General features: G+C 52.6%; 3 protein-coding genes across 8 annotated transcripts in view; 1 reads left to right on the top strand and 2 right to left on the bottom strand.

The window, feature by feature from the left end:
- Window positions 1-68: 68 nt before the first annotated feature.
- On the top strand, window positions 69-7,913 carry GMPR2 (guanosine monophosphate reductase 2). 3 transcript variants are annotated; one of them, XM_053261312.1, is made up of 11 exons: window positions 71-318; window positions 1,764-1,874; window positions 2,258-2,353; window positions 2,478-2,597; window positions 2,880-2,963; window positions 3,146-3,319; window positions 4,057-4,138; window positions 4,721-4,827; window positions 5,246-5,288; window positions 5,878-6,037; window positions 7,180-7,913. In XM_053261312.1, exons 3-11 carry the CDS (start codon window positions 2,267-2,269, stop codon window positions 7,373-7,375), a joined length of 1,053 nt encoding a protein of 350 aa, XP_053117287.1. In that variant the 5' UTR covers window positions 71-318; window positions 1,764-1,874; window positions 2,258-2,266; the 3' UTR covers window positions 7,376-7,913. The 3 variants fall into 3 exon arrangements, with proteins under 3 accessions (XP_053117289.1, XP_053117287.1, XP_053117288.1); XM_053261313.1 differs by lacking the exon at window positions 71-318 and adding an exon at window positions 338-481; XM_053261314.1 differs by lacking the exon at window positions 1,764-1,874 and having other exon boundaries at window positions 69-318.
- TINF2 (TERF1 interacting nuclear factor 2) lies at window positions 7,851-11,955 on the bottom strand. 3 transcript variants are annotated; one of them, XM_053261315.1, is made up of 10 exons: window positions 11,677-11,955; window positions 11,121-11,366; window positions 10,808-10,909; window positions 10,499-10,600; window positions 10,194-10,304; window positions 9,686-9,782; window positions 9,446-9,605; window positions 9,308-9,360; window positions 8,465-8,526; window positions 7,851-8,170 (listed from the first exon to the last, which is right to left on the bottom strand). In XM_053261315.1, the coding sequence occupies exons 2-10, from the start codon at window positions 11,358-11,360 to the stop codon at window positions 8,072-8,074; spliced, it is 1,026 nt and encodes a 341-aa protein (XP_053117290.1). In that variant the 5' UTR covers window positions 11,361-11,366; window positions 11,677-11,955; the 3' UTR covers window positions 7,851-8,071. The 3 variants fall into 3 exon arrangements, with proteins under 3 accessions (XP_053117290.1, XP_053117292.1, XP_053117291.1); XM_053261317.1 differs by having other exon boundaries at window positions 7,851-8,167; XM_053261316.1 differs by lacking the exon at window positions 11,677-11,955 and adding an exon at window positions 11,580-11,671.
- A 2,492-nt stretch (window positions 11,956-14,447) lies between these two features.
- Window positions 14,448-19,190, bottom strand: part of TGM1 (transglutaminase 1) — a 39,092-nt gene continuing 34,349 nt past the window's right edge. For both annotated transcript variants that reach the window (XM_053261311.1, XM_053261310.1), the window contains exons 14-15: window positions 18,389-18,525; window positions 14,448-16,697 (exon numbers count right to left, since the gene is read on the bottom strand). In XM_053261311.1, coding sequence (XP_053117286.1) covers window positions 16,235-16,697; window positions 18,389-18,525 — 600 coding nt within the window. In that variant the 3' untranslated portion in view covers window positions 14,448-16,234. The remainder of the gene's footprint in view (window positions 16,698-18,388; window positions 18,526-19,190) is intronic.

Genomic DNA, 19,190 nt, shown 5'->3' with positions numbered 1-19,190 from the left:
CTGCTGGGAATTTTAGTCTTTTTCTCCCTCAGGCAGCTATTCTCCGGATTCGATTGGCTCGCGGGTTTGCCGGCGCTGTCAACGCATTGCGTCCCTTGAACACGTTTTGCCGCGTTCCCTTATGGGAGTTGTAGTTATTTTAGTATCCTTTACCCTAAGGAAGTCAGAGCGGAGACTACTTCACCCACAAGCCATCGCGACGAGGTTAACGGGTCGGAGAGAAAAAGACGGAAAGAGAGGAGAAGAGCTGTAGGGGGCCCGGCAGAACCGTCGGCTGCAAAACGGAGTCTCACGCTGACGCTTCGCTTCTAAGAGCCGGTAGCCACAACCGGAAGTCTGAGTGAGGGGGAAAGGGGAGAGGCGGAAGTGGGGGTTAACCAGGGTCCCCCCACTGCCCCCTCCCCAGTTCACCCCACATTTCTGATGTGAACCACACCCCCTTCCCTATGAATGGATTATAGGCACTGGCTGGTGACTCAAGGTTGGCATGATAGGTCCCAGCTTCCTAAGCAGAGTTCTGGAAAAAAGGATCAGGGTGAAGGTTGGCGTGACTCGTCTTGCAGCAAACTAGGGTTGCCAGCTCTGACTGAAGTACATAGGAAGCTGCCTTCTACCGAGTCAGACCCTTGGGCCATCCAGCTCAGTATTGCCTACACAGACTGGCAGCAGCTTCTCCAAGGTTGCAGGCAGGAGTTTCCCTCACTCTCAGCCAGGGTTCTAATTTGTTTCATCTGTGTGCAGAATGAATTTTGTTCTGGGTGGCAGTATCAAGGCAGTGTGTGTGCACATATATTCAGAATGGAGCTTTCCTGATTAAACCTGAGTGGGATCTAAAATTAACTGAGCGGACATCACAAAACGTGTGAGCGTGCGCACATGCGCGTGCCTTACAGGGAACACTGCTCTCAGCCGTCTTGGAGATTCTGCCAGGGAAGGAACTTTGAACCTTCTGCCCGCAAGCATGCAGGTGCTCTTCCCAGAGTGGCCTCATCTTACAGTACTCACGTCATCTCCCATTCAAATGCAACCAGGGTAGACCCTGCTTAGCAAAGGGAGACGATTCATGCTTGCTACCACAAGACCAGCTCTCCTCCCATGCATAATTTCTGGAGAGCTTCCCCCTCCCCCACTGTTTTCACAATATCAAGCCATAATGAACATCTTATGGATTGCTTTTAGTAGAAACCTAGAGACTGGTGCTAATTGCTGGAAACGCCAGGCCAGCCCTACGACTAACAGCAGTATCCCAGTGGCATCAGTTTATTTCAAGAGAGCTGGATTCTGCCTAAGCATGCTCAAAAGCTGCAGTCATATGCAGGCTCGGAATTACTTCCAGTCAGTGGAACTAGCTTCTAGTTTGGATGGGTGGTGGTCTTAGTACTAGAAAACAGCGGTGATTCACATAAGAATTTGGAGCACTGTCCCAGCAAAGCCAGAAGCCATAAATGACTGCTTTGCCATGGAATTCGGAGCTGTTGATAGAGAGAGATGGTGCACCTATGAGAGAGGTCACCCAAAGGATTGTGGGTTTCTGATCATCCCTAGGAGATGATACCAGAGAGCATGCTCAGAGGCCTAAAGTTTACAGCGACAGGCCTGAATTTTGCAGTGGCAGCCTGGTTGTTGAATGACTGTTCGTTGTCAGTCAACAAGCAGGCCCAATCTCTACCTCTACACCTGCCATTGCAAACTTCTCTGGGAGGGAGCAGAGATTCAGCTATGGTGAGAAGATGAGATGTCAGGGATGTGTTTTCCCCCCGCAGTGTGACGTGGGCTGACCAATGGCAAAAGAGCTAAAGACTAATGCCAGAGAAGAGGTTATGAAAGGCTGTTAACTTACTGTGGTTGCTGGAAGTGAGGCAGTTCACAAACGGGTAAGAACACTGATGAACAAAACCTACCCTAATTGTTACAAGGAATATTGTTCTCTGATAATATACCAGAGCACTGTTCCCTCTAACAGGGATTCCCAGATGTTGTTGACTACAACTCCCAGAATCCTCAAGCAAAAGCCATTGCAGCTGGGGATTCTGGGAGTTGTAGTCAACATCTGGGGATCCCTGTTAGAGGGAACACTACCAGATGTAAAATACCCCCCACCCTCCGCGCGCAAATAAACCAGTGTGCTCTCACCTCACAGTTTCGTTTGTCCCACTGACGAAAACATTTATCTACCATTTAAAGCTTTTAGCCCTGGGCAGAACAGAATGGGATTCCTCTCTGGAACCCTAGACGTCTCTTGGTTTTTTCTCCCCAGGGGTCCAAGATGCCACACATCGACAACAACATTAAGTTAGACTTCAAGGATGTGCTCCTGAGACCTAAACGGAGTACCCTCAAGTCCCGTAGCGAGGTGAGAAGCTCTTTCCAAAGGAAAGAAACCTTTGGATTCTTGATCTTGGTTGATGCCTCAAAAAGGTGAGACCAGGTGCCCTCCATGGATGCCGTCATTCTTCTCTCTCTCTCCCATTTTCTAGGTGGATCTCATGAGATCCTTTATATTCCGCAACTCCAAGCAAACATACACCGGGATCCCCATCATTGCTGCCAACATGGACACGGTGGGCACCTTCGAAATGGCTAAAGTGCTTTGCAAGGTATGGACACTGTCAAGAGACCTGATCACTTGGGCACCTCAAGGGCTTCCTGCCTTGCCAGCACAGTAAGTGGCAGGAACCAGTCTCGGGCAATCCTAGCCACATGTTCAGCTCATTGGCCCCTTGGAAAACCTTTAGTGCAGTCCCCTTTCCCTTCTATGGTAAAGGCGCTGCCAAAGGGTGGATAGGGGAAGAGCTGCTGATAAATATCAGACCAGATCTACCTTTGGCTGGCTCTCTCTCCTCGCTGTCTCATGCTTCTGGTTCTTTTAATGTCTCCAGTTCTCCCTCTTCACGACCATCCACAAACATTATAGTCTGGAAGAGTGGAAGGAGTTCGCAGCCCAGAATCCAGACTGCCTGCAGGTGAGCAGAGACATTCGCTGGCCTGTCCTTTGCTTCAGTGTAGCTCTGGAGCAGCCCCACTTCTATCTCCTTCCTGGGGTGGTCCTTGCCTTTGGAGATCTGGTGGAGGACAGCCTTCCCTCCTCATGCCCACAGGCCCTCGCCATCCCTTCCTGGCGGGTAACCGTGCTGCCTCTCCCTAGAATGTGGCAGCCAGTTCAGGGACTGGTCCATCGGATTTCGAGCTGCTGGAGCAGATCCTGGAGGCGGTGCCTGAGGTGCGCTACATCTGCCTAGACGTGGCCAATGGCTACTCCGAACACTTTGTCCAGTTCCTGAGGGATGTGCGCAAGCGGTTTCCTCATCATACCATTATGGTACGTTCTGGTCTTTCCGGATCATATTCCGCCCTCCTCTTCCAGGGCACCCTTAAGGGTACAATGTTTCACTTTCCTCAAGTTCTGCTACAGTGGTGCCTTTCTAGTTTATCATCATGGGACGAAGGTGCCTCCCTTGTGAAGGTCCCAGACTTTGCTTCTCTGCCCCGTGGTACAGTTTGCTGAAAGACCCAGGTCTTTTAGTCTGGGTTTCAATGGCTTTCAACTGGGTTTCAGTGAACCTGCCAGGGTCCTCCGTTCGGCATCTCAGCCCCTGCTCATGGCCCCACTACTAACAGAGATCTGGCTGGCAGGGAATAGAGACTGGGCTTTTTCAGTTGTGGCCCCTCAACTTTGGAACACCTCCCTGAAAGAGCTTCCATGCTCCCTCCCTCAGTGTTTTTAACAAGTAAAGACCCATCTTTTTAGTGAGGCTTTTTAACTTCTGCTTATATTTCTTAGTTTTGGGCTTTTTTTACTTCTAACTTTTAATTTGAGACTTTTAAAATCTGGAACTTTAAAAAGTGGTTTTAGCTTGATCTTTTAACTTTTTAACTTTTACTAATTTTTATTGTCTTATATAATGTATCTATTTTATTAATGTTGTGAGCCACCCCAAGCTGTAGTATGCTGGAGGGGTAGGGTATAAGTATTTTAAATAAATAATTTAAATATAAGAGTCTTACCTGAGTAAGCCTTCCTGTGGGATTCTCAGTCTCTCTCTTTCATATCCACAGGCTGGGAACGTGGTGACAGGGGAGATGGTGGAAGAGCTTATCTTGTCAGGCGCCGACATAATCAAAGTGGGGATCGGACCAGGTAGCTATCAGAAGATGGGTGCACACCTTGGGGGTTAAAGCTGAAGGACTGGAGTTCTGCCACTACACGTCAAGCGAGGGGTATCCGGATGGAAGGGTGCTGCCCATCTGTTACGAGGATGCCGTGGGGGAGAAGGGAGGCTGTGACTGTGGGATCCAGATGGAAAGGACCCTTTTGTGGGGAAGGGGCACCTCCATAATGTCTAGAGTGGGCATATGGGGCATCTAAACACCCACCCCATGCTTCCTTAAGTGTACATAGGAAGCTGCCATATACGGAGTCAGACCCTTGGTCTATCTAGCTCAGTATTGTCTTCACAGACTGGCAGCGGCTTCTCCAAGGTTGCAGGCAGGAATCTCTCTCAGCCCTATCTTGGAGATGCTGCCAGGGAGGGAACTTGAAACCTTCTGCTCTTCATAGCGGCTCCATCCCCTAAGGGGAATATCTTGCAGTGCCCACACATCAAGTCTTCCTTTCATATGCAACCAGGACAGACCCTGCTTAGCTAAGGGGACAAGTCAGGTTTGCTACCACAAGACCAGCTCTCCTCTCTATTGAACCCCTTAACCTGGCTCATTCCAGGCTCAGTTTGCACCACGCGGAAGAAAACCGGGGTGGGCTACCCCCAGCTCAGCGCTGTCATGGAGTGTGCCGATGCTGCCCACGGTCTCAATGGGCATATCATCTCGGTGAGAAGCCCGGCCTTGTTGCTGGAGTTCTGGGAGCAGTGAATCCCCCACAGGGTGGGGTAGGCTAGTGGCCAGAGAGCCTTGTTGGAGGCCAGTCGGATCTCCTTACCGAAGGAAACCCTTCAGGCCCCCTTCATCAAGGGAAGGCCTGCTCCCTGGCTGCCCCGCTAGCTACCTGCTGGAAATCTGGGTCTTGGAATATGTCCACTTGAAGCCACTGGGCATCCTCTCCCCTGTCCGTATGGGGCAGAGTTCCTAACGCTGGCTCCCCAGATGTTGGACTGCAACTCCCACGATGGCACAGGGGATGATGGGAGTTGCAGTCCAGCAACAGGTGGGGAGGCCACGTTGGCAGCCCGTGCCTTCGAAGGTTAAAAGGCAAAGCTGAGCCTGCCCCTCTGTCTTCTCTCCTCTACAGGACGGAGGCTGCAGCTGCCCAGGGGACGTGGCAAAGGCCTTTGGTAAAATTCTCTCCTTCCTGTTTTATTAGGTAATTGGTCGGGGTGGATCACAGTCACGAAATCACAGAAGCATTCACCACCACCACAGCTAGGGAGCTTCCCTCTCCACACAAACCCTGCTCTGTGAGTGAGCAGCAGGGCGTGGCGTTGATTGACAGGCCGGGGGGGGGACTTCCGATCCACTTGCACCACTGTGCACACTCACAGAAGTGTGTTCTTTAGTCTCTGAATGGGGCTCCAATGAGGCTGCTTCATAGGAATATAGGAAGCCTTATACTGAGTCAGACGCTTGGCCCATCTCTTTCAATATTGTTTGCACACACTGGCAGTGGCTTCTCCAAGGTTAGAGTCCTATCTGGAGATGCTGCCAGAGGGGGGCACTTGGGACCTCATGCAGGCAAGCAGGCAGCTGCTCTTCCCAGAGCGGCCCCCTCCCCAAAGGGGAAGCTCTTAAGGTGCTCACCCCTGGAGTCTCCCATTCAAATGCAAACCAGGATGGGCCCTGCTTAGCAAAGGGGACAATTGCTGCCACAAGACCCACTCTCCTTCCGCCTGTGCTCACTCCACTCCGATGCCCTTCCTGCTACAGGTGCCGGTGCGGACTTTGTCATGCTTGGCGGGATGCTGGCCGGGCACACGGAATCCGGCGGGGAGCTCATTGAGAAGGGGGGCAAGAAGTACCGGCTCTTCTATGGCATGAGCTCCGAGGTGGCAATGAAGAAATATGCTGGAGGCGTTGCGGAGTATAGGTACGGTGCCCCGGAATACCTCCCTCCCCTTTCCTATTCCACAGCGATTCCTGCCCAGGGAACAACCGATTAAAATTGCCCTCTGTCCTTCAGCTGGCAAGCTTTCCTTAACCTTGCAGCCATTCAGGAGAGTGGACCAACAATTCACCAAGTGTGGGCTCACACACGTGCCCCTCAGGGTGAGCAGCACTTGGCTTGGCGAGCCAGCTTCAGATCTTGGTCACGCATTTCCGTTTGGTGCCTGGAAGGAATCCCAGGTCCCTGCCTTGGCATGGGTTCAGAGCGTTGCAGGGAGATCAGTTACCGCCTGGGCCAGTAGGTTTGGGGTGGCGCGTGAAGCTGCCCATCGTGGTTTCAATGAAGCAGCCCCCGCCCCCCAGCACTGTGGGGCTTTCTACCGGGATCTTCATGCTGCCTTCCCAAAGTGGCAGTCGGAGAATGGAATGCGAGGGGTGGGAGGAGGAGGGCCTCATGGGCTCCCCCAACTTTCCTTCTGGTGAGTCTCCACGGTGGAACAGCTGACAAGGGAGAACCTGGTTTCTAAGGAGGCCCATGATGGGTGGGAGGTTGCTGGCTCCTGTGATGCAGGGGTGGGCAGGTTTCAGGTCTTGCTGACCGACTTGGGGGCTCGGAGGGCAGAAGCCGCTAGCTCCTGCCCCTCAGGAGCGACAGACTGGCATGGCTTGCTCTGAGCTACCACGGATCGTGGCTTTGCGCACAAAACTCTACCACTGGGCAGCAGAGCCACGGAAAGACCTGCTCAAGGCGGCCACTTACTCCTCCTGCTGAGATCAGAGAGGCTGAGAGAGACACAAGTAGCACTAGGCCAGCGATGACAGGTCATACATTTTGTGTGTGGCTTGATGCTGCCACACCCTTAAAGCACAAAGTCCCGTTTTATAGCTGGAGAACCGCAAGGCTCAGAGGCAAATGCCGACAGAACAAACAAATAAGTGTGCCTGGGACTGCTGCCTTCCTGTTGTTGCTCCTCAGGTGCCAGAAATGCACCTCGGAGACCCAGAAATGGACCAGCAGATCTCCATCTACCTCCTGCCAGCCTCTGGTGTAATACCTGGCAGTGGGAGTGGGCAGAGGAAGGGAAGCTCCTCTTCCTCTCTGACTTCTCTGTTTCTGCTCTGCAGGGCGTCTGAAGGAAAGGTGGTGGAAGTGCCCTTCAAGGGCGACGTGGAGCACACCTTGAGGGACATCCTGGGGGGCATCCGCTCCACCTGCACCTACGTGGGGGCTGCCAAGCTGAAGGAGCTCAGTCGCAGGACCACCTTCATCCGGGTTACCCAGCAGGCCAACCCGATCTTTGGGGAGGTAGACCAGTCCTGACCTCGTCCTCTCCAAAGGTGCGACTTAGCTCCTGGGTGGCGTTCCTCCTCTCCACCCCAAGCCCACTTACCTTGGTGGGGGGCAGTCATACAGGAGGCCCGGCCATTTGGGGACAGGCTGGCAGTCCTGAAGGTTCCCCCAACTGTCCCTGGCACTGACCAAATAAAACCTCCGTGTCCTTCCTTTCACTCCGTGGAGAAGCCTGCTAGCAGCCTCTGTTCCAGTGTGGGGTCAGGCTTCCCCACTTCTCAATTTGTGGGCACATCTCTTATTTACTGGCAATCATGCGCCACTTTTTGCTTACTGTGATCTTCAAAGTGGTTTCCGTACCACATGACTCCATCTTTGTTTCATGAGCCCAGCGCAAAAGGGAGCAAGGCCACCTCCTCCCCCTCACGAGGGTCCAGGGATGGGGCCCCTTCCCCATCGTTTCCCATCCTCCCTTCCCCAAGACAGACTGCAGCAGACAACCGGGTAATGAAATGGAAATTTTTACACTGTTTACTGAACCCAAAATAAAGCTATAAAGTGAAGTTTGGCACTCAGAATGTCTGTGTTTGTATTCAGAAGATCAAGGCAACGGCCATCACACCTTGAGGGAAGTCACTGAGTCTGAAAAGCCAGCACCCTGGGGTTGGGAGAAAGAGGAGGGCATGGGTCTGGGGGTGGGCTCCTCCTGGTGTGAGGAGGGAACAGTCACCCACTGCTGCTGCCGCCACTAGGGTTGCTGCTCTGGAAGTACTCCTGGAGTGTGGGGATGAGGGTGTTGTGGTGGGTGCACTGGTATTCACCCTGCTGGACAAAAGCAAAGAAACACACGGCTGCTGGAGCCCTCATGGGTGGCCCTGCAGCCCCGCAGCCTGAGAGGAAACCTTCACCTGCACCCTCCCAGGGTCAGCCTCAACCCACTTCTGTCAACACCGCTTTGATGACGGGGGATCTTTCCAGAAGAATCCCCCATCTTACACCGCCACCACCTGCTGGTCTCAGGTCTGAGCACCCCCCAGCCCACACGCCTTCCTTCCCAGCCCCACAACCTACTGGGCTTCCTTCTCCCCGCTGGGGCCCCACACTGGACACAGGCCTCACCTTCCTGAAAGGCGGGCTGCCACTCCCACTGCTGGAATCCGACACCATGTCTCCAGATTGGTCTGCGGAGAGATCAGGGGATGGTGGTCAGTGGGCTCGGTAGCACCTCCCTCCCAGTCAAGGCAGCATCTTTTCCAAGTGTGCACGCGGCTGGAGAGCACCAGTTGCTACTGGCCGCCTGGCCCCTCGGGACCATCCCAAGGTGGACACGTTTATCTCACTTGGAGGAGGAATGTGGGGTTGCCGCTCAGCACTTAGCAGGGGTCCCAGCGGCCTCCACAAGCAGCTTTCCTAAGTCGACTGGCCACGCAGGATCCTCCTGCCCGAGGCCCTCTATCATCCCCACCCCCCTTACCAGAGGGGGCAGGAATTTCAAGAACTAGGCGAAGGGCAAAACACACACAGGGACAGGGACAGAGCCCCCCACACAGACAGAGGGAGAGAAGGAGGGTCATTGTGTGGGGGCAACAGGGGAAGGTGTGGCACCTTGCCAAGGAGGCACTATAGACCCACCCTCACAATCTGGTTGCCCACCCTGCCCCCTATATCCCACATTGTCCCAATATTCTTGGTAAACCTGCACATTGGGAGCAGAATAAAAGTAGTAATAGGGCTAGATTCCCTAATACAGGGGGTTCTTAAATGTGGGTCCCTAGATCATGTTGGACTACAGCTCCCATCATCCCCAGCCACCATGGAAAAGGCAAATGGGGATGATGGGAGTTGTAGTCCAACAACATCTGGGGACCCAAGGTTGAGAGCCCCTGTCCTAATGAATCCAGCCTACAGAGGGCAAACATGGGCTTGCCTATGACAGGGACCCAGAGAAGCAGCATAACCTACCCACTTCCTGGTCGCCCGGCAGCTGGAGGCCTGAATGGTTCCTCTGGGAATCCCTGAAGGTGGGAAAAGAAGACACAGTGAGCTGTCTAGAAGCCGCAGGGATGGGACAATGAGGCCACGGGACCCGCCGGCTCTTACACTTCCTGGGCACAGGGCGGGTGGCTCCTCTCTCTTCTGCCCCTGCCTGGGCTTGATTGGCATTGACAAGGCTCCGGGGTCCTAGGCCCCTCCTCTTCCTCCTCCTCACTGTGGAATGGGGGGCTCATCTGGCTGGGAGGGGGCGGATGTGCAGGAGAAGCTGGAAAAAGGAAACAGGTGGGTAGAGGGGGGCAAAGGGACAGAGTGGGAGATTCCAGGCATCACAGACTGCACACTTACCAGTGTTCTGGTACCCCATGTCTGTGAGGTACTGGTGGAGGATGTTGGGGTCTGGGGAAGGCTGGCTGGGATCCTGGACGCAGGCAGCCTCCAGCAGCTGGGGAGGGAAAGGCAGAGGTAGGACAGGCCAGGGTTTGGGGGGGTTCTGTCAGGATGAGGCTCCCTGCTGATCAGATGCTGATCTGAAGGCCTTCCATGCCCAGACTCCAGTTCCCCAGATCCTAGCAGAGGAGGGCAAGGGCAGTACATCCAAATCGGGAGCCGCTGTATCCCGCGTCAGTCAGACCACTTGTCCATCCAGGCCCAAGCTGGCAGCATCTCTCACACAGGTAGGGATCTCTGCCAGCTCTGCTCCCTCAGATCCTTTTAACCGGGCAGCTCCGGTATGCAAAGCAGATGCTCTGCCACTGAGCTACAGCACCAGCCCAGGATACTGTAGACACCGGAAAGCAGCGCTGGCTTCCCGCTCAGTTCCCGACCATGCCTTGCTCCTGCCCCTGCCTAGTACCTGCTGGAAGCAGGGCTTCGGAAGAGTGCTCTCCAGTTGCCACAAGTAATCACAGAACAGTTCTTCCACCACACGAAGGAAAGCTTCTCCATAATCATTTTCCAGGTGTTCCTTCAAAAGTATGAGAAAAAAAGAGCCGTTTTATGAGCTCAGATTAAAAGTCTAGCAAATTCTGCACCGCCGTAACAAGCACCTGGCCTCACGCAGGATTGCTTGCCATCCTACACCCTCTGACCCCCTTTCTCCAGCTGGGTTGTCCTTCCAATACAGTCTCCTTTCCGGCCTGTTTTCCAAACCTGACTCACCTGCACATACTTCTCTCGCTGCCTGTGGTCACTCAGCAATCCCAGCACCAGATCCCGGAAGTTTTCCTGAGCGGCTTCCACCAATTCCAAGTCCTGAGCAGTCTGTGATGAAAGAAAGGAGGATGGCAGCAATGTGGGGGAAGGGTCCCCTCAAGGAAGAGCTGGGCTGTCCAGCTCAGAAAAACACCAGAGAACAACATAAGAACAGCCCTGCTGGATCAGACCCAAGGAGGCCCATCTAGTCTAGCATCCTGTTTCACACAGTGGCCCACCGGGTGGTGGAGGAGTAGGAATTCTGGCTGCACTCACAGCTTTGGGGTGGGATGGAGGCTCATCCTCTGGGAAGTATGTATCTATGGCACTGTAGATTTTCCCATCTGGCTGTTCCTCCTGAAGCATGTTCATGACCACCTGATGAAAAGAGAGATCAAGGGATGGTCCCAGGCAAGGTGTCCAGGGAGGGGTGGGGTGGGGTAAGGAAAGCACAGCACTGTGGAAACCCCAGTCAAAACCAAGCCTGGCCACGCTATGGAGACCCAGCCGGGCTTTATGCGAGGTCGCCCCCCCACCCCATCAGAGCGCGACAGCCGCACAGAGCAGTGCGCCCTCCGGGGCCCCTCACCTTGGCCTGCAGGCCCAGGCGCAGCTTAGCGAGGTGCCGGTAGTGCACCAGGTTGGGAGCCACTTCCCCCACCGCGTCCAGCAGTGCCAGCACACGGGGGAAGTCACGGATCCGGCGCTCCTGGACCACGTGCCAGGCTGCGGCGGCCACCAGCCGCAGAGCGACGCAGGGATCCGGGGCTGCTGCTGCCAGGACTCCTTCTTCCTCCTCCTCCTCCCCATTCTCCAGCACAGCTGCCATGGCGGCCTGAGCAGAAAACAAGCCAGAAAGAGAGGAACAAGTGAGGAAAGGAAGCTTGCAAATTTGTCTGCCCTCCCAATACAGAGCCCACAATGGCCCCGCCCCTTCGACCAACTTCACCCCGCCCCCTCAACGAGCCCCACCCACTCCAGGCCCCGCCCCTTCACACAACCATCGATCAGACCACGCCCCATTGGGCGGTCCCGCCCAGAGCCATACCAGGAAACCCTCAGGCCACACCCCTCATCGCGCCGCGCCCCCTTCAAACCGCCCTCCGTTGCTAATGGCAACCTGTCCTCGTAGGGGGCGCCCTTACCCCTTTTCCTGTCGTGTCACTTCCGCTTAGACATTCGCCTTCTTCCCCGGATTTAGGATCTCCGTTTTGGAGAAAGCGCCATGATCCTGACTTGAGTTTTCTGTTCCTAGGCTAGACTCGACGCCCGTTGCCGCCGTGTGGGCATTTTTGGTTTTTAGGCACGGCACCGCTTCCGGTGTGTTCCTAGAGAGACGCGCGTGACATCAACGCGGCCCAGAAGTCACTTCCGGCGGCGCCTAACCGAAACCTGCGGTAAACGCGGCTTCACTTTGGAAGTTCTACAGCGGCCCCTGGTGGCTCTTCTGGGAACTGCGTCAGCCAAAGGCGCCACCAATCAGGGAAGAGGAGGGAGGCGGGGCTGGGGAGCCTTCTCTTCTGCTCTTGAAGCTGGTTGTGAAAGTGATGAAGTTGTAGTCCAGCAACAGCTGGCCAGCCTCAGGTTGGCCGGCCCTGAGGTAGAACCTGCCGCCTCCTTTTCATCATAGCTAAGCATGTGCAAAGGAGACGCAGTTGGTTCAGTGGGGAGAACGCTGATCCTCAGCTGTCCTTTACTGCAGTTCCCATCATCCCCAGCTGCAGAGGTCTTTAGCTGGGGATTATGGGAGTTGTAGTCAGCAGCATCTAGGAATCTCTTTTTATTTTTTACATTTATATCCTGCCTTTGATCCATTCTGTGTCTTCTGCAGATGTGGCCTACCATTTTCTGGCTACTGGCCATTATGACAGGGATGATGGGCGTTGTAGGCCCATAACAGCTTTAGGACCACAATACAGCACTAGAATACAGATCCAATAAGAGCCCCACCTTTCTGCCGTCTGAGCCTCCTCGTGGAAAAACCATGTGGCTGAAAGACACACCTTCCCCCAAAGAACCTCCTTAGAGATACATAACATACACAATTGGCTTATGTTTACATGAGTGCAGCCTTATTGGGAATCAGCGTAAGTGGAAACAGGCAGGAATGATGGTGTACCACAATTTCCATGAGGCAAATTGATATCACCAGGCTGAAGTAGCTAATGGGGTGTGGGTGTTGTCATCCATAAAGGCAGGGCAGGGGATCATATATACATTTGATTTGCTTGTTTAGATTTTTAATTTGCCCTAATCCTTGGGCAGATAATGACAATTTACTTGAAGAAATATTACTCTCACACTGCCCTTGAGTGGCTTCTCTTGGACAATCAAACTACAGCTCCCACAGCATTCTCCAAACCATTATGGTTCCAGTAGTGCCCTTCTGATGGAACATAGGAAACTGCCATATACTGAGTCAGGCCATTGGTCTATCTAGCTCAGTATTGTCTTCACAGACTGGCAATGGCTTCTCCAAGGTTGCAGGCAGGAATCTCTCTCAGCCCTATCTTGGAGAAGCCAGGGAGGGAACTTGAAACCTTCTGCTCTTCCCAGAGCGGCTTCATCCCCTGAGGGGAATATCTTGCAGTGTTCACACATCAAGTCTCCCATTCATGTGAGGATGTTCTTACCTAGGCCAACTAAGATGAAATCCCACAAGGCCATAATAACATCCTTAAGGCAGGGGTTCCCCAAACTTGAAAACAGAGCTGTTGTTAACCCATCATCCCCAGCCACAATGGCCTTAACTGGCAATGATGGGTTTTGTAGTTCAACAAGTTCTGGGGACCAAGCTTGAGAACCCTTCCTTTAAGTGTGGGCACTGATGCAAGAACTCCCATAATCTCCTTCTTAGGCAGATTCCAGATGGTGTTGCTTGGAAACTGTTTTCCAATGTGAACTTTTATATATATAGGGATATATATATCCCTCAGGGCTCCATACTGTCTCCAATGCTTTTTAACATCTACATACAGCCACTGGGAGAGATCATAAGATATTTGGTACAGAGTGTTTTCTGCCCCCCCCACCTTCCTGAGTTAAAAACCAACTCTGAGAGGCTTGTAAAAAGAAAAAACCACCCAGTTTTATTCCATTACTACAGACTGCTTCCATCTGAGGCTTTCGTTTTTAAATACACTCAAAAATACTTAATAAGTTACAAAAATAGGTTGTCTTAGGCTTCAGTGGCAGTTTGCATTTAGGCATGCTTAAAAGTTTAGAGTCTTTTACAACGCCTTAGGTGGGTTGAGCGTAGGCTAGGGTATCTTATTTTAATTACGTTGCAGGTAAACTATAATGGAACAGTATCAGAAATATGCAAAGCACACACACAAAGAAATGTAAGTAAAATCTGACGCAAAATCTGACTAACAAACTGTTCTCTATGCTGAATCCCTCTTTCCTCGAAAATTCACCCGACACCTGATGAGAATCAAACTTCCTGCCATCGTGTCTCTCAAGGATCTGCCGTTATTCCATGAGATAAACCTCCATGCTGGCTTTGACCGTGAGGGAGCAAATACTCCATGCCCTTCATTAAGCCTTTCCACACATGTGCTTCTCCAGCACAGACCACCCCTCTTGACCCAGAATTCCCAGCAACTGCTCTCTGGCTGCCATGGAGTTCACCAGCCTGTCAGTCGAGACAAGGATTCACTCCCTGTTAACTCTTTGAGGGGAGGCTGATCACTATGTATGTATGTATGTATTAATAAATAAATAAATAAGCAAGCAGAGGCAGATTTTCACACTTCAGAAACATTGCCACAACTGCTAATCTGGGTTGTATACTTTAATATGTTCACCATCTAGCTTCAAGTTTCAAGTTTATTGAATGGTCACAGACCCCTTCACCATCTGGCAAGAAAACACAGCTAGGCGACATTCAAAACAAAACAATAATCCAACCTGCTTTGAGTTAAAAACCTTTTATTTTCAAATAAATATCTATATTAGTGTGAAAAAAACAATCACAGCATTTTTGGCATGGTTCATTTTCATCTCGTTTAAATGTAGCACAGTCTGTTTTATCTTCCCATACATAACTTCTCGGCTTCAGGCAGTCAGGGAAGGCAGTGGTCATTTTATATATGCATACATTTAAATCTATGAACATTGGCAGATCAATAATGGCCTAGCAATACATATTACAATGGGTCATGCTTCCTTAGGGAGTTTAGTTCCATTGGATACATTTTTCAGGGCAGTTCCTGAAAAAAGATTCCCCACAGTCTGTACAAATTAGCCTCCTCAGATGGGGGCTGAGGAGGGAAGGAGGGAGGTACATGTTAATTCTCCTTTCCATAAAGCAAGGTAATTCCAATGGATACAGTAGGGAGTCAACTAAAAAGTAAAGCTAAAATTCCCCCGTTGCTTGCCGCCTCCCAAGGATGGGAGTGTGTGCGATTCAGTGTGTGTGTGATAAAGATGGGAGTGTGTGCGATTCAGTGTGTGAGATAAAGATGGGAGTGTGTGTGATTCAGTGCAATTCAGTGTGTGAATGATTCAAAAGGGTGGGTGTGTTTGAATCCCTTGATTCAAAAGGGAATGATTCAAAGGGAGTGTGTGTGATTCAAAGGGGAGGGATGTCACAGTGAACAAAAGGAGGACCATCAATACAAAATTTTCAGAGGACCCTGGCCTTTGGTGGGTGGCAATGAATAGCTTTGTAAGTCAGGGCTTGACAAATCCCAGGTGCCAGGGAGCCATGGCACCTAGAAATTCAGCCGTGGCACCTAGACTAGGATATTCAGATATAACATACATGGATATTTAGAGGTAGGATCATTTAATAAAATGTTTCATTTAATAAAATGTTTCTTTGTCCCAGTTAGCCCTGTTTTCTGTTCTAAGGAGGATACTTGTAAAGGGGGGAAAGAAGCCCATTTACCTGCTCCCCTCCACAATGTCATCATTAATTCTGGTTATTTTGTCGATCGCCTATTGTCTGGCTCCTAAATATTTGGGCGGGCTCTTAGATCTAAGGAAAATGTGCCAAGGCCTGCTATAGGGAATACAGATGGGCCCCTTTGAACTATGGAGGGAGCGATGGAGAGGGACGGAAACGGAGGAGTTGCGGAAGTATGTGGATATGTGGAAGGCAGATTCTACAGCCCTAGTCACAAATTATGATCAATGCACATACAATCTGTGTACAGTGTGCGCATGTACAGTCATTCATGTGAATGTTCAACACATGCACCGTAGGCCACTTCCTATCTGTACCCTGCATCGCAGGATCCTGCTCCCGGGTTCATGCATGGACAGTCATTCACACAAACACACAGATGTCTGTACAGACTCCTATATGCACAAACAGCGTAATGTCTAAACAGGGCTAATGGGGATGGATGGATGGGGAGGAAGGGATGGACTTGCTGGAATGGACGGCCAAGATGAAAGCTGGGTGGGGATTCAGGAGCGGAGCTATATACACAAAGAAAGAGGGATGAGGAATCTGTGAGTGCCCGGGAAATAGCGAGAGAGGGATGGAGAGATGGCAGGACGGTTCCTGTGGACGGATGGCAGGCCGAGAGGTTACATGCGATGGGGCAGGTCCATCAGCGCCCCCATCTCCACATCCCACTTCTCTGCTGTGGTTCCGTGGCCCAGCCAAGCCACCCCCTTTCCCCCTCCCCTCCCCATTCTGCTGGCATCATGTAGATACGTATATACAGTACATGACCACTAAGGTCTGGCTCAGACAGGCCGCCCAGTCCGCCCAGTCCTGGGTGCCCCACGAACATTGGGGGATTCCCGGGGATCTGGCTGGCGCGATGGGGAGCCCCTGGCAGGAGAGCCCCGGGGGTCCGGATGGCGGGCCGGAGAAGCATTTGCTGGGTTGCTGCGGTTGGCAGGCTGCCTTGCGGGAGAGGCCCGGTTGGGGGCAGGAGATGCTCTGGCAGGAGCCGGGGAAGCCCGAGTCGGAGCTGGGGAAGCTCGAGTCGGAGCTGGGGAAGCTCGGGCGGGAGCCGGGGAGCCCCGAGAAGGAGCTGGGGAAGCAGATGGGCCCGGCTGGGGTCCGGGGGTCACCTCGATGGTCAGCACCCCGTGGACCTGAGAGAGCTGGGGGCTGTCCAAGCTGGCCACAAGCTGGCGACGGCCAGCGCGCAGCGGAGTGAAGGGCTGGCGGAGCCTCACAGTCTGGTGGGGGCCGATGTTCCTGTGGAGAGAAGAGAGAGTCAGGATTCCTGGCTGGCATCTGAGGCCAGAGCTGGGCGAGAGCGAGGGAGGGCAAGGCAGGCAAAGGCTCATTGCTAGGAGAGGGCTGGGGCAGAAGACTTCTGAGGAGTCCAAAGCCCACCCTGAAAGCCCGACCCTCCCGTCCCAGCTGGCGAGAGAGATTTATTATTTATTTTTTGCATTTCTACACCGCCCAGTCCCACAGTTCTGGGAGGTTTACAAATGAAAACAAAGTATAATAATTCAAAAACCAAATGTAAAAGCATAGAATCTTAGGCATTTTGCACATGCACAAAGGAATTCTTGTTATTTAGATAACGCTTTCAGATGTTGAGTAGGGGTGTGCAAACAGGTTCGACGCTGAATGTGTTCGACATCGAACTGGTTTGGTTCGACTGTTCGGGGATTGAATCGAATCACCGTCTGTTTGATCCGTCCCCGGACCGAACACCCCCCGATGTTCGGGAGGTTTGCGAGCTGACAGTTGTTGTTTTTTAAAAAGTCACCTTTACTCTCCTCGGTGGAGTTCCTGGAGGCGGTGGGGTGTGTGTGTCTGCGGAGGTTCCCCCTCCCACGCCGGCCTCCGTAATTACCCCCCTCAGCCGGTTCAGCTGCTCTTGGGCCGGTTTTCGGCCTTCACCCGATGGTCCAGCGGCCATTATGCAGCCCGCGTGCCTGCGCACATGGCCTCTGTGTGGCCCGGGCCGAACTGGCTGAGGGGGTGATTACAGAGGCCGGCAGAGGGAGGGGGAACCTCTGCGGACCCCCCTCCAGGAACTCCGCCAAGGGGAGTAAAGGTAAATTTTATCTTATTTATTTTTTTACTATGTCAGCTCACGAACACCCCCTGCAAACCGAACTGGTGTGGGGGGGAGGTCGAGGGGGTGCTGGACCAAACTGGCCTGGTTGGGTTCGAGGCTGGTCCAGCCTCGAACCAAACTGGGCCAGCCGGTTCCATGCACATCCCTAATGTTGAGCCTCTTTTGCATGAAGTCTCTGGCACAACACTCTGGTCCAGCGGTTCCCAGATGTTGTTGGAATAAGACTCCCATCATCTCCCAAAGAACAAGCCTTTGGCCATTGTAGCTGGGGATGATGGGATTTGTAGTCAACAGCATCTGGGGACCGAAGGCTGAGGACCTCTGCTCCAGTCCCCATTTCCCACTGTAACTAAGGCTACATATATTTAAATAAAATTATGGCATGTCCTTTCCCTGTCTCTGTTTCCCTCCCCTTTCCTCTTTTATCTCCCTTGTGGATTTCTTGATTGTCAGCTCCTTGGGGTAGAGACCTTTTCTCCTGTACATTGCAAAGCCCCATGCACACTGATGGGATGGCAAAATAAATAATAATAATAACAATTCCTTGTAATTATTCAGTCTTACAATGGACGTGCTGGAGGAGAAAAATAATGTATCTTCCTAGGTGCTGCCTCTGTGGTGGAAGCAGCATCTTTGAGGGACTATCCATTAAATGCACAAGAAGGTGTTGTGGCTGCGGGAATGACTGGGTGGAAACAGGACATGTGAGTGACAGCTTGAGGCCGGAAGACAGCACTTTTGGGAGGGTCCTACTCACAGAAAGGGGTGGGGAATGGATCTCAGGGGGCTTAAGGAGCTGTGGGGAACGGCGGAGCTGTGCGGTAAGCAGGGTTTCGAAAGGATCACTCACCCCACTGTCATCGTGCTGGGGGTAGAGAGCCCCGATCCCTCCATGTGGAAGACGGCACCCGTCAGGGTCACAGGAAGCGGGTTCTTGAAGACCACCTGGACCTGGGTCTCCTGCCCAACGATGGCTGGACCCAGCATCTGAGAAAGAGAGAAAGTGTGAGGAGGGAGAGCTAGCCCCGTTTTTGCAGGGGGTGGGGGGTAGTTACAAACGCATCCCTCAGCCCAATTCTCACAAGGACACACATGCTCTTGGGCGCTCCAACAGGCCGGGGGCGCTCAATTCTGGGCCCCCAGATGCTGCTGGACTGGAACTTCCATCAACACTAGCCACAATGGGTTTTGTCGCCCAGCAACGTCTGGGGGACCTAGTTTGAGAACCCTGACCGAAAGAGATTATCCACGAGAGTGGACCTTGCCTCTGTATGTATCCGGACTGGGAATACACTTCCCAGTGTTTTCCTCATGAAGGTGGTCAGGTCTTATGAAGTCATGGGGGGAAACCTCAGAATTGCCCTCTCCTCCACTTTCTAGTGAGGAAGCTGCCCTCTCCGTGATGGAGGGAGGTGAGGCCTGTTCTGGTAGCATTCCCGTGACCAGGCAGCAAGGCGCCCATACACTTGTTCCCTGCGATTCCTGGGTCTATTGGGCCCTTGTAGAGGAAGCCTATCAGCACGGATCGAAGACAACAGTCTTGGAATGTGGAACGGAAGGAACCACGTGAATTGGAAGGTAGAAACCAGAGCATCTGACCCATTGGACCCTTTCCCCTTTAGGATGTCTACAGCCCCAGATCCCTGTCTCTC

The sequence above is a fragment of the Hemicordylus capensis genome, chromosome 6 (assembly GCF_027244095.1).
Source record: "Hemicordylus capensis ecotype Gifberg chromosome 6, rHemCap1.1.pri, whole genome shotgun sequence".
Lineage (NCBI taxonomy): Eukaryota > Metazoa > Chordata > Lepidosauria > Squamata > Cordylidae > Hemicordylus > Hemicordylus capensis.
This window is presented reverse-complemented; position numbering and strand designations above follow the sequence as displayed.

What these genes read in the sequence shown, in the direction of transcription:
- GMPR2 (XM_053261314.1), top strand. Translation starts at nt 2,267, where the DNA reads ATGCCACACATCGACAACAACATTAAGTTAGACTTCAAGGATGTGCTC. An exon ending in TCAATGGGCATATCATCTCG is followed by an intron (nt 4,828 to 5,245) that starts GTGAGAAGCCCG and finishes TCTCCTCTACAG; the next exon opens with GACGGAGGCTGCAGCTGCCC. An exon ending in GGACGTGGCAAAGGCCTTTG is followed by an intron (nt 5,289 to 5,877) that starts GTAAAATTCTCT and finishes TTCCTGCTACAG; the next exon opens with GTGCCGGTGCGGACTTTGTC.
- TINF2 (XM_053261315.1), bottom strand. Translation starts at nt 11,360, where the DNA reads ATGGCAGCTGTGCTGGAGAATGGGGAGGAGGAGGAGGAAGAAGGAGTC. An exon ending in AGCGAGAGAAGTATGTGCAG is followed by an intron (nt 10,305 to 10,498) that starts GTGAGTCAGGTT and finishes ATACTTTTGAAG; the next exon opens with GAACACCTGGAAAATGATTA. An exon ending in GCAGCCCGCCTTTCAGGAAG is followed by an intron (nt 8,171 to 8,464) that starts GTGAGGCCTGTG and finishes GCTTTTGTCCAG; the next exon opens with CAGGGTGAATACCAGTGCAC.